Source organism: Calonectris borealis, chromosome 7, assembly GCF_964195595.1.
Source record: "Calonectris borealis chromosome 7, bCalBor7.hap1.2, whole genome shotgun sequence".
NCBI classification, from domain to species: Eukaryota; Metazoa; Chordata; class Aves; order Procellariiformes; family Procellariidae; genus Calonectris; species Calonectris borealis.
The window spans coordinates 28,890,418-28,903,973 of NC_134318.1; the positions used below are offsets into that span (position 1 = coordinate 28,890,418).

The 13,556-nt window shown below is 44.2% G+C and overlaps 1 protein-coding gene across 2 annotated transcripts in view; it reads left to right on the plus strand.

The window, feature by feature from the left end:
• FBXW4 (F-box and WD repeat domain containing 4) overlaps positions 1 to 13,556 on the plus strand; it is a 63,860-nt gene that overhangs the window by 4,949 nt on the left and 45,355 nt on the right. The window contains exons 2-5 of one of the 2 annotated variants that reach the window (XM_075154890.1): positions 6,280 to 6,375; positions 9,157 to 9,342; positions 10,531 to 10,663; positions 13,213 to 13,307. In XM_075154890.1, the coding sequence (XP_075010991.1) occupies positions 6,280 to 6,375; positions 9,157 to 9,342; positions 10,531 to 10,663; positions 13,213 to 13,307 (510 nt within the window). The remainder of the gene's footprint in view (positions 1 to 6,279; positions 6,376 to 9,156; positions 9,343 to 10,530; positions 10,664 to 13,212; positions 13,308 to 13,556) is intronic. The other variant, XM_075154891.1, reaches the window with a different exon arrangement.

Below are 13,556 nucleotides of genomic sequence, written 5' to 3' on the forward strand. Positions count from 1 at the left end.
GTGCCTGCCTGGTGGACCACCTCAGACTGGAGAAATCGGAGAGGCAAAGAGCTCATTGCAAGGTGGCTCTTTACTTAAAGCATGGAAGAAAGGAATAAAGTTGCAGCTGGGCTAATCTTATTTCCTCTTTGTTACAAAGGAATTTTAGAGGGCAAGTTAAAAGTTGCAACCTAAATAGCTTGACAGTGTGCTCTTTGTAATATATTAATAGCTGTTGTCAAAATACAGAAATGTTCCACTGCATGTTTTCTCTCTCCCTGTCTCCTGTTCTGCCCTGCCCACTAGAATCATGGTATATTCTCCAGTTCAAAGAAACAGATTCATTAATGGATGAATTTATCATCTTTGAGCATTTAAGAGCTTGTGTAAGCATTCTTTGAGTTAATAAAAGCTGTGTTTTCTCCAGATCTTGGAAAAATATATACACCTGCAGAAGCAGGAAATGGCCAATCTATGCAAGTCAAATCCAAACGCAAACTGCAGCAATCATAGGAGACTTCTGCCTTCAGTACTGGAGGGGGAGGGAGCGTGAATGCCTGTAAAGCTGCTTCAGTTTCCTTCATCTTTTAAAACTTGTTTTACCAAAGTTCATTACTTTAAGTCAGAAATGAAGTAGGCAATGAACTGGTGCAGATGATGCAGAGGGGAATACTCTGGGGAAGATATTGCAATAACGGCAAAAGCCTGGAAGAGGGCACACAGCTATTGCTTTGTGCTGGAAAAGTCAGCGGTTTTTAGAAACTCCTGTTAGATTCGTTCTTATTCTGTCTTAAACTGATAGTTCTGTGCAGGACAGATCTGCCAAGACAGCTCCACAATATTGAAACTGCTTCTTGTTCTGCGAATGGGAAATTGTTTGTAAGAGTTCTTTCAGGCCTGCCTACCCTTCCCTTAAAATCTTCACAAGTTCAAAGTGGAAGAAGAATTTTCTCTAGTTCAGCGTTTAAAAAATGTGTGCTGTGCTTGTTGCTATTATCCCTGTAACCTGCATAAGTGAACTAGCTATGGGTTATTTCACTCTATCCAAATACTACCCTGACAGTCTACTCTTTCAAATCAGAATATACATGACAACTATTGAGCAGCTGCAGGTTTTCTCAGATCTTCCCAGGGCTATGCGTTTTTTGAAGCAGCCCAGATTTCATCTCCAAAAAGCCTACATAAGTCCCTGAGAGAGGCCAAACCCTGCCTGGAGTTTCTAGCCATGATCCCATTGCAATCACTTGTAAGGGAGAGGGCATCTGATGGCTCAGTCTTGGTGATGATAGTTTTTTGGGAAGCCTGTATGAAGGTGTGTATCTTTGCTGCGTGTACAGAAATTTGCCTGCAGCTCTGGTTATTAGAATCTCTGGCTTTTTCATGCAGGTGAATCATTCACGAGAGCTGTGAGGTGGAGCGTTAAACCTGCACAGCCTGGTAACGTCTAACTGAGATAGCGTAGACACACCAAAGGAGGCAAGGAACAGCGAGAGAACAGTCTGCAGAGCTCTCTTCCATCTCAGAGTTATTTGAACCCATGTCAAATAGGAAGGAGGGGAGTGTAGAAGACAGACTGAACCTGGCGGTAAGCTAAACAAGGGTCATGTGCTAAAGGAATTCAGGTGGAATTTTTGTCTTGGAAGAGACATTTTGAAAGTCGGCTGACTTGTTGAGGACAGCAACAGGAGCTCCTGACATAAATAGCTTTTCCCTCTCGGCTGTCTGTTGGTGGCCCATGACTTGCAACTGCACTGAGACCCTGCCACTCAACAGGTGTGTCCTGATTACACAAATAAGTGCAGTTGGTCCCTGTGTTAGCCATCCCTGCCACAGGGCCAAGGTTGAAAGTGGGACTTAGCCACTGTGACCTGTTTGTTCCTCTGTATGACCCTTCCAGTCAGGCCTGAGGCAGGCTGGTGACAGCTTTTATGCAGACAGCAGATTTTGTCCACAGAAGAGGCTCAATTTCAGCAGGTCTCTGCAGACTTGCATTTCCAGATGAGCTCTTCAGCACTTAATATGTAGCAAAGTGTGAAGGACTTTGGTGGGTTAGGATGCCCCGTGCAGCTGGGAAAATATACAGTATGACATGTTGGTGTTATCTTCTATAACATGGTATATGTTGTTGCAGGCACCGTTGTTTTGGCACATGCTGAAATTGTAGATGGCCAGTAGGAATCTCTCTAGGATGCAGTAAAGCACAGAAGCTCTTGCTATTGCAGAAATATCATTTCTGGTGGCAAAGGACTTTGGCTGGGGAGGAGATCATTGAAGGCAAAAACTGCTGGAGGTGAAACTTTAGGAGGAGATGTGCTTAGTCTCTGGCTGAGTGATTCTTTCTTTCGTTGCTTTCTTTTGGGGCCCAGGCCAGCAACTGCTGTGGTGGTGGAGGTCACCTAGGTCAGTGGTGCTGCGGCGGGATAGTCCCAGTCTCTTGCTTCAGCAGCTGGGAAGTGGGCTCCAGAAGGAATATTATATTTCTTTTGGTAACTCTGCCAAGAAAGAGAGGAAATCCATAATTTGAGCAAAATACTTTAACTTTTTTTTGTAGGGCGGGGTGAGGTAGGAAGGGGGAAATGAAAAATCCTTTATAATGGGTTGCTTGGGATGGCTTTTATCCTGAAACTCTCTCTCAGGCTGCAGGAAATACTCAGCTTCTCTTAGTGTAACAACGTCTTTGTAAAGGGAGCTTCCATCAGGAGTGTGTGCAATTGGAAATGTGCGTTAGCTCAGGACATTTATTGCACCGTATGGTTTGGGATCCTGATAGAGTGCTTTTTGGATTAATTAGCTAATAACAATGATAGCCTCGCATGTTCTGGATCATGTAACTTTATCAGCTGTCGATAATTGTGATGCCCTAACAGAGGTGCTAAAATGATGGACTCTGATGGGCTTTAAGAACATTTTGCTTGAATTTTACTGAGTTTTCACATTCAGTGTTCACTGGTTTCTTCATCTTGTGTTTCCTGTCATCCTTCTAGGATGTTGGACTGTACTTCAGTTGCTTTCCAATGCCAGGCTGTTTAGGTCCTGGTAAAAATAGCAGTCCTTCCTCAGTGAGTCAGCCTTCAGCAGTCTTGAAGTTTACTGTTGGGTGGCTTCTCTGAGAACATGAATGTCAAGATCTTGATTTCACAGAGCACTTAAGCATGTACTGAAATTTTAAGCATGTGACTTAGTATTTTGCTGGATTGCATACTAAGAAAGGTCAAGGTATTCATTGGCTGGTGCATAGTGGTCTCTCCACAGCATTTTGCATAGCATTTGTCTCCATAAGGCGGGTTAGTCTTCTGAATCTTTGGACGTTCAATCCAGTTGCTGAAGTGGGAGGCATTTGGTTAAGTCAACCACTCAGTGTAGATGTGTGATGTCCGTGATTGTCTCAGGTCATCGTGGAACAATTCTTAAGCATGTATAGAAAGTGTGTTGATCATGATTGAAGCAAAATGGTCTTTGTAGGGGAGAAAAGGATCTTTTTTTATCAAATGATAAAGTTTATACGGTAATGCCCTTTTTAACTTTCTAAGACTTGAGAACTGCTCTCATGCACTGCAGTGATGCTCGTTACCTTTTTTGATGTATTCTGGGAGTTGCTCTGGGGGGTGCTCTGAGGAAGCAAACCAAATTATCAAATTATATCACAGCACTTGATTCCATCACTGGGCTTGATTTAACTTCTCTTGTGGTATAGGGAATCAAATGTCTCTGACCAACACTTGAAAATCATTGCAGTTCAGTTTCTGCTGCCCTACTGTTGGCAAAGGGGAGGGATGTATCAGTCCAATTTCTACATCCCCTTTCTCATGGCCTCCATATGTTCTGTCCCCTTTCTTGCCTCTATTTTGAATAAATAAAATGTCTGGGAAATAAAAGGTGGATGCTTCTAAGACATGGTTAAATTAGCTGGATCCAGAATTGCTATATGAAGGAGGCAGGCTGGATGAATAATATGTCTACTAACAGTAAAACAAACAAAAAGACAAAACAAACAAAACCTCCCCAAACCCCACCAGACCTCCCCCATACAGTCCGCCCCACTCAATCCTGGCCCCTTCCCGACAGGAACTGTTGATTTGTGTGAAAGAACATGGTGTCTGTTACAGGAGTAACTGCAGTAGTGAACTGGTACTGTGGGCCAAGCCAATTCTGAAATTCCTCTTTCAGCAGCAGGAGGATCAAGGCCTGTCCTGCAACTAGAAAAGTGACCAGCGGTGTAAGATGGAGGCTGCTTTTTTGACCTTGGATTCACTTTTTTCAGAGACTTGCAAATTGCATCTAGTCTTAGTAGAGTTTGTGCATTGAGCTCAGGATGTCTGGTTGGGCCAGTATGCTTCGGGAGGGGATTGTGGCATGAGTGCATTTTCCATCATTGTGCAAGCTGGTGACTTAAAATCTGTACGAGGGGAGAACTTAACTGAGGGTTGAGTGTGGGGAAGAGAAGTGTTTTGGAGTAATGAATGGAATTGGATGTAGGCGGAGAGCCTGAACTCTGTCTGGGAGAGTAATAAGCAATGAGGAGGCTGCTGGACCTGATCTGACTTTTCATTCCTCGTCTCAGATGCTATCTGGCCCCAAGAGCTCTTGCAAGTGCTCTCTTTAAAAGAGGAATTCCTCTTCTTGCAGCCTAGGCTAACTCTTTAGTTTTTTGTTTTTGTTTTTTTTTTTTTTTTAAGGGTTAGGAGAAATAAAGAGCTCGTAGCTTCCTAAATTCTGTTTTATTTGGTGTGGCTCTACTGATCATAAACTTATAGTTGCAAAGCTTTCTAGGGGACGAAAAGCTTTTCTGTGTGTGGTTTCTGTTTTTGTTTAAAATGGGTCATATGCCCAGGAATGTAGTCAAATTATAATGGTGACTAAGTGCCGGAAAGCATAGAAAGGGGGAGGGAAGGGTGAGCAGAAAAAAAGGAGCCTGAGGCTATGGAAGGAAGGCTGGGAAAATGAGAATCTGGCCAGGCCCCAGGGCCAGGTTAGAGATTCCTACACCCATTAACAACCACAGGAGATGTTTATTTACAGGGAGCTAATCTTTGTTTTAAAAATGACCGAGTACCCAAAAATCCCACTTTTGGGAAGTGGGTTGGGGGCACGATAGGGATGGGAGGAGGGAACTGGTTCTGATCAGGCACCAGTTCCCGTCTCTCAAGGATCTTCCCTTCATCCTATGCATCTGGCAACATTGGCTGTTGAGAAGTGCATGAAAGGGGGATAAACTCTTGTAATCTAGCAAGTGGTTCATAACCCCTAGTTACAAAGATAACTTCAAGAGTTTCTTCTTGATTGTAGTTTTCTGATCTTTTCTACCTAAGCAGCTCCACCAAGGATATTGAATAATTAAGTTTATGATATGAGAAAGATAGGAGCTGAAGCTGCCTTTTCGCTCCCTCTTTAATCAACCCTGGATCATGAAAGCAAAACAGATGTTGAACAGCTGCTTGAACTGTTCATGTAGACTCTAAAGGGGCCTTGGTCCCAGGTCTCTGTGGTACCTACCTTTTGTCACCTTTTGAGCTGTGTTGACCTGGGTTTGTTCTCCGCTCATCCCAATAACTTTGATTTGTATCCCAGCAACGGCTTATGAACTACAGTCTCTCTTTTAGTAACTTTGTCTCACTGTAAGTAGAGAATTTTCCAGCGATGTGGTGAAATTCTCTATCCTTTAGTGAGCTGCTGCAAAAGATAGTCCGTCTTGGGGCATGTGTGCATTGGGTGATTATACAGATGAATGAGTTTTATTTTTAGTTTGAACATATCTTGATTTCTAATTATTGTGTCTGGTTATGTGATTGTCAGGCAGGTGAGGGTCTGCAGCAGTTTCTTTACTAGTCTTCTGGCCAGACACACTCTTCTGGCTTCTAGTTTCAGTGACTGACTAGTGTTTCCTCCATCTGTTCTTGTATGGTGTTGTCCTTGTCTTAACTGGCTTTCTTTAGTCTCTATTAGAAGAATGATGTCCTGTTTTTCTGGTAGTTTCTTTTCATGTCATCTTGTTTTGATTACATTTTGTCTGAACTTGTGTTGCATTCAGAGTACTAGGTCAGGTCTTGATCAGATTTAAGGTTTGTATGCTAGTGATCATCAGCTTTCTTTGCCGATAAGCACCCACTCTGCTCAGTGTTCCTTTCTTGTCAACTCTCACGAGTGCGCTTGCTCTAGTGTGGCTCAGGTGCTGTCAATGTTTGCCAGTTCATCATTTGTGGAACCAGAGTGAGAGCACACCTGTGACCAGCTTGAGTGTATTTGTTGTCCGTATAGCATCAGTCCTGGTTGCTAATCTCATCCCTCTTACTTTGTCTGCAGAGCGGCTGGCATTCCAGTGAAGGAAAGGGTGAAAGTATCTCAGAACTGGAGGCACGGACGCTGCCGGAGGGAGACAGTCCTGAAATGGAAATGCAAGCAAGTGGCTCCTTTCTCTTCTACTTTGTTCTGTGTCAGCTGCTGCGGGGCCTTGGGTTTGCGTCTGTGCCCTGAAATGAGATGTTTCCTGCTCCTTGTGATCCACGCGGTCTTACAAGTGATGTCGCTGGTCTGTTTTGGATGTTTCTGGCTAGCTGGATGTGGGGTAACTGGAGTTGCTGACTTGCCCTAGAGATTCACTCTGAGAGTTAGAGCTCCTCTCTTAGTAAGAGCTTGAATTTGGCATTGTTCTGATCTGTGCAGTTCTAGTCAGATTTAGCAATCTTCAGTACAAACTTCAAACTGTTATTTTCCTATCTATTGCTGTATACCATGAGCAATTTTCTGTCCTGCTCTCACAATGAGCATGCCTTGATCCTAGACGTGAACTTATGTGTCCCCTCAAAGTGCTTGGTTTGTCTCCCATGCTTTATCCTGGCCCCTGATTCGGATGTACAAATCTAAAATGCTAATTGCCATTTTTCTGCCTCATGCTTCTTCATTCTCCTACCTTATACTTCCCTCCTTCACTAAAAAAAATAATGCATATTTGACATTAATGAGAGGAGATTGTTGTTAAATTCTTGCTTGCAAAGGTGTACTCAACTTTCAAAGCAAAGCATGAGAGAGATCTCTTGTCTGAACAGCACATCTAAATTTTCAGCCTTCACATCATCAGACAGAAGAAGAAATGAGAAAGACTGTGGTTTGTTAGATGCTGAAGAACAGGGGCCTGCTACTGAGCTTTCATGCCTTTGTGTGCCGTGTAAATTGAAGCGATGGATAATGTGCCACTGCTTGTCTAAAGTCCTGGGAACAGCTGTAATGAGCAGAGTGGTTTTTGGTGCAGGTTGTATACCTGCCTTTGAAGTGCTTGCGACCATCTGTGAAGACAGGCTCTGTGGATGTTAGAGATCATTACTAAACCAGCTTCCCAAGTGAAAAGGCAAGGACTGATTTAATGAGGCCACCATCTAAACTGCATCCTCTAATTTTCATTTATCCTGCTTCAAATTTGTTACTTCTCCTTATGAAAAAGCCATAGAAAAAGGTAAAAAGCTGAACTGCAGCAGGAGGAGAGCCACAGAAACTGGCTGTAGTCTAGGTAAGCTGGATATTCACTTGCTTTTAGAGGACTGCGTAGGAGTGAAGGAAGGAAGGGGAAATCAAAGTCTGCCTAAAAACAAAGCTGCTGCTCCAAAGATGCCTCTTATTTTTTTCCATGCATATGATCAAGTCCCAAATGAACATTATAACCTATGCTCAACTGCTTTGTCCGTGTGACTAAAAGCCTGTTATTGGAGATGAATGCAGGCAAGCAGGAACCTTCTATCTAATAAGCAATCTTGTCCTCTTACTTGTTTCTAGTCCCTCGTTGTGATGTTATGAGGTGCGGCTGTGCGTAATGGCTCTGCTGACACAGAAAATCATGACCTCTGAGGATGAATGATCTGCAAAAAAGAGGGAGACAGGTTTTTATGAGAAACCCCCTGCTTTCAAAACAGTTTGTTCCTGAATAGTTTGAAAACTGAAAGGCTGCTCTATGTAAAGGCTCTGGTTTTGGTCAATGTTTGCGTGGGTTTTGCTGCACTCTGCAATGACTGCAGAGTGGAGACTATTTCACGCATCCATGCCCCATAGGACATGAGCCCCATGTCTCTTTGTATCTGGACTTGCCATATCCAGAAGGCCTATTTGCTGATTCTCTGGTGGCTGTAGAAAAGAAAGATCTTGAGGAAAGAGCGGACTGCTTAAGTGTGCATTGTAGCCTGTTCTGTTTTCTGTATTTTGGTTTTATTTCAAGAATAAATAAACTTCTTGTAATGACAGACTTGATTTAGACATTGCTTGAGTGTCTGCTTCTCTTCTTGGTCTCCCAGGAAGTGAAGCATATTTTCCACTCCAGTCTTCAAAATACTTTGGAACAGCTCCTTTAGCAGTCCACTGCTCCTGGCTTGGAACCTGTGGGAAGCTGCCACTGTCCCATAGATAGCAAGGGGCAGATAGGGTGTATGGGCTCTTCTGAACGATGGGCAACAGAAATCAAGAGGGGTTGCTCTGCAATTGCTTTTGGCTCAGCAGTGGAAGAGGTGTGAATGTGGAAAAATACCTCCTCTACATGATGAGCACAAAGTTCTTGGATAGCCTTAGGCTTACCCTGCTGCTTTATGTATTAACATACAGAGAATGCAGGAGGTGGAGGACTTTGTCTGTAGGAAGACCTGTGTTGTTTGATGTGACCTGCTCCCCTGCTCAGAGACGTGTGAAACAGTGGCAGCTTTGTGGTCTCTGCTGGGCATCAGCAAATAATGTGCAGGATCAAGACTGACTGTTTGCACCAAGAGCCTCATATTGAAGGCTTTGTTAGAAATGCTCAGCATAGCTCACAAATGCCTGATAGTCTAGTTTCTTAAAAAGCACAGGGCTCATGAAAAGGCGTCAGGGAGCTTTAAGTATTTCCTATCTAAACTCACTAGACTCTTGGCCATCTTTTTCAGAGATTCCATGCTTCCTTTTCCTCAGCTCTTGGTTAGAAAAATGCCAGCAATGCGATCTGCTTTGTATGTTGCTGGAGAAGCTTCACTTCATAGCTGTGCTACTATATTAAGCCCTGCTTTTGCATGTGGCCAGCAGCTCCAACTTCACTTTTTTTTTGAGTGGGCTTTTGTTGATATGTTTACATATGTAATCTTTTTTTTTTTCCTTTTTGTGTGTGAGGTTGTTTTGATTTGTTTTCTTCTCTCCACCCCTGCACCCCCCCAACCTGCTGTCTGTTTGCAGTTTGATGCCCTGGATGGAGCTGGATGGCGAGTATCTCTATCTGTCTCAAGCAGAGAACATCCAGGCCTACCGGCTCTGTCCAGATGGTACAGGTTTGCAGCGTCAACCTCAAGCTATCTTCTCCGGCCACCAGGAGGACGTATGTCGCTTTGTTCTTGTCAACTCCCACATCGTCAGTGGAGGGGGGTAAGTTGGGTGAATGAAAGAGCCCAAGGAGTGTGGCAGTGAAGTTGAAAAAGTTTTGTGTAACTCCAGCCCAGAGCAGAGGGGTCAATCTTGCTATACAGCATCCTCGTGCTTGGCTGTGTTCAACTGCTGCTGCTTCCTCTCTTATGATTTGGTTCTGTCCTGAAAAAGCTTCTACTACAGCAGTGGAGGAGCTGAGTGTCATGCTGTTGACATTATAAAGTGTGCTTTTCTCTTTTGAACTTGTGTAGATGTCCACAGGATTGTTTAATCGGGATTGACTGATCAGACAATCCTGACTGAAGTGCAGTTTTCATTTCTTTCCCTGTTAGAGTCAGAGTAGCTAAACTGTGTTCTAATATTCAGAACTGCTGGTTAACTGGGACTGCAGTGGTGCATAAAGCTTCTTAGAGACAAGTATATGTTCATTAGACCTACTGATATAATTGTGGAGAGGGGGGAAAACTGCCAAGCATTCCAGCACACACACACACACTTCTCCAATTAATTTTGCATTTGACTGGCCTTTTTCAATTACAGCAAATGACAGAACTGTTATTTATAAAGTTTTAGCTATTAATATACACAGCACTTAAGCACAGAATTGGGAGATGCAAGCATGGCTGTCTGCCCTGACTATCTTGAGACCCTCCCCTGTGAACTGTAGCCCAAAATTCAGGTGAAAACGAAGGTGTGCATTTAAAATTCCAGTAACTGTATTGGTTGAAAAAAGTCTAAATGTCTTTGTAGTTAATTCGAAGCACAATACCCTGCATGGCTGCTCTGAAATGAATGAAAGGCTGAGGCTTGGCCATGGGTGAGAATGACCTCTCACTTGTTCCCTTACTCCAGCCGTTCAGCATCCAGCCAGGATTCTGGCAAGCTCAAAGCAGTAGGAGGAGGAATGGCTGCTCTGCTAGTTTCTGCAGCTTAACACAAAGTGGAGGGTGGAAATACAGCCAGGAAAATTTTCATGTGTGGCAGATCAGGGTTTGACTGGCCAGATGTGGAATTGCAAGAGAACAAGTGATATGTGAGGAGTGGAGGGTTAATAACGCTGCATGAATTTCAGCTCCCATGAGAGATCAGTCCTGGTCATCTTGTAGCATTCCTAAGCACTAATGGAAGGTGCATGGCCAAGGGAGATGCAGCTGATACAGACTCCTTGCCTGGGGATTTGTTTTTCAGAGATGGAAATATTGTCCTTCACAAGATCCATGGCTCCTACAGTGTCAAGTTCTCTGCGCATGAACAGGAGGTGAACTGTGTGGACTTCCAAGGTGGCCTCATTGTCAGTGGCTCCCGGGACAGAACAGCGAAGGTGAGCATGATGTTCCAGCAGCTGCAGGTGCTGTTGCAGAGGTGACCTCAGAGGTCTTGTGCCACGAATGTTTGTCAGCAGAACAGTTATGAGCCCCGTCTTGTGTGTCTGCAGGAGAAGTGCTGGGTATCTTGGCGTAAGCTCATATCTCTGAAAAGATGCTTGCTGTGCCAAGCTTTTAAGAAGGAGATTTGGCAGTACTTTATGACATCAGCTGCTGGTTTAAACTAGGAAGTGCAGAAGGCGGCAGCTGATGTTTTGCTTCTTTTGCTGTACATCTCTCTAACGCTGTAGCGGAGACCATGGCAGTTAGTCTGAAATACAAGAAGCTTGTATGTATCTCAAGCACATCCTTGCTTTGTGATGCAGTGCTGCTTCACATACTCTCTGTTGTATATTCGATCTCTTTAAGGGGTAGCATGACGTCTTTTCCAAATCTGTGGGGTTGTGGTTTATTTATTTGTGTTTGTGGTTTGGTTTGGGGTGTTTTTTTTTGTTTGTTTTGTTTTTTGTTTTATTATTATTATTTTTTTATGGTTCTTGGTTTGCAAACCAGGTGTGAACTTAGACTATGAATACTGTTAGCTCCCATTTTTCTATTCCAGTTGGCATCACTGAATCCTGTCACATAATTTTGGCTATTTATTTTTGAGGCAGGACCTTGTGGATTTTTTTTTTTGTCCTTCTGGATCTGGTTGGCAGTGCTGTATTCCTACATGGACCTGGAGAGTTGTTCTCCTGAGCTATAACCAGCTCTGTTTTAGTAGTTTAGGAAACTCCATGTAGGTGCTTCACCCTTGTCCTGCTAGCATGATGCAGTACCTGTAGCATCTTCACAACCACTTGTTTCATTGTTAGAAGTGGTTGCTGTATGTTGAAAGCTTTGGCTGTTGCTCAGGGTAGGCTGTTGAATACTCTTGGTCCCTGGTACATATTGTAGAGCATTAATGGAGGTAAGAGGAAAAATTGCTATTCCTGTTTTGCAAGAGGGGAAGTTGGGGCAAAGAAAGACTTAAATGTCTCTTTCAAGGTTTTAGAGGAAGTGTGTGGTAATGGGTAACTATCTGAGCGGCATGACCCTGTATATTCTTGTTGGTCCCTCCGTATGGGTGTACTTCTGGGTAAAATCACTCCCAGGTAGAGCAGTGTTCAGATGCAAAGGGCACTGTTGAGGATGCTGCTTGACTCCTGGGAGCAAGGCCTTGATGCTGCTTCGTCTCACATTTAAGCAGGGCTGCTCCGTTCTGTTCTGTGGAGCCTCTTTGCTGGGAGAGTGCCTTCTTGCTGCTTCCCTGACAGCTGGAGGACAGACCTCCCCGACCTTGAGAACAAATTCCTGAAGGCCAGAGAGGAATTTAAGGCTGTTTTTCTTGGAACTAGTGTGAGATCTTGCCCACCCAGTGCTCCCCACAGCATAGGCTCTAGGGATGTTCACCTCTTATTTTTTATCATCTCTTTTGTAGGCTGCCTTGTTTGCGTGAATGAGACTTGGAGGGTGGAAGGGAATCCCTGCCAGCCTTCTAAAGGGGCTCTAAGTGTCTAAGCTATTGAGGGCTCTGCGGAGTGTTGATTAGGACTAAGCCCTGAAGAGCTGCTAATGTACATTCCTGTGTGATAGGCACTAGATAGTGTGCTCTGAGCAATATTTTTAACCTGTAGGAGATAGGGATGCCTTAAGTTAAGCTTTTCTGCTGCTTTTGCTGACACTAGGTGCTAAATTCCCCGCTGACAAGAATAGCCTGCAATCCTGGGTATTATCAACAAACAAACAAATAGGGCACTCCCAGCTTTGAAGTCTTGAAGTGAAACATTGGGGGTCGGTTACAGAGAACTGGGGGGCTTGAGTCCTGTGGGCCAAGAATGAGGGCAAAGTGGGGAAAATGAGGGCCACAAGCAGAGGCCCCAGCAAGAATCTGGGGGACTTTATTAGGACCCAGAAACAAAAGGGTGTGTGTGGTGAACTGGTGGAAGGGGATGTGCACGTATGCACAGATGGGGGAGGGAAGAGATTCTCTCACATTGTCAGTGAGCAAGGGGGGCCTGTTTGAAAATAGCCTGGGGTACATTTAAGAAACTTGGTCGAAAGGGGGTGGGTTTATAAAAAACTATTTTACAGGATAGCAAACAATTAATTTTATAGATAATATAAATGGAAATTTTCCAGGGATGGTACAGCGTCTTCCCACACTGTTCAAGAGAACAGCAGAGATTTGGACAAATCCCACTTCTTGTTTATTTAACTACAGAAGACGAGAAATCTCTGTGTTGAGTGCTGCCCCAGAGAACATGTGGTAATGGGGGTGCTCTCTCTCTTACCGGTGGGGTGGAAGGTCATACTCACAAGCTGAATCTTTGTGTAACTTTAAGTGCTTGTTTCTGCCAGTGATTGAAGGCTCTGCTCCTCAAAAATAAGTAATGGAAATTCAGGGAGAGGATCTCAGGGAAGGTGAGCATGGCAGTTTTGGCAGCTCTTTCAGCACGTTAGCAGCGTGGATCCTACCTTCTGCACCTTCTGGGTGATGTGGCATAACATGCATCTCTCTCTTTAGGTTTGGTCCTTGTCCGCGGGCAGAGTTGGGCAGTGTCTACATACAGTGCAGACAGAGGATCGAGTGTGGTCCATTGCTATCAGCCCATTATTAAGGTAACTGAGATCTCTTTATTCCCAATTTCCAACAGAGAGAAGTAAAGGAGTTGGATAGGCTGTGCGTCCGCAAACCTCTCCGAGGCACCAGTGTGACACTTCAGGGACTTTTGATGTGGGTGGAGGCTGATCAGGTGCTTGTGCCTGCACAGGAGCTCAGGGAAGAGTGTGTGGTCTTTGTTCCCTGGAACAGCTGAGTGGTCTCCTCATAAAGAAGCTATGAAAATGTCCCTGCGTTCCTGTTACTGT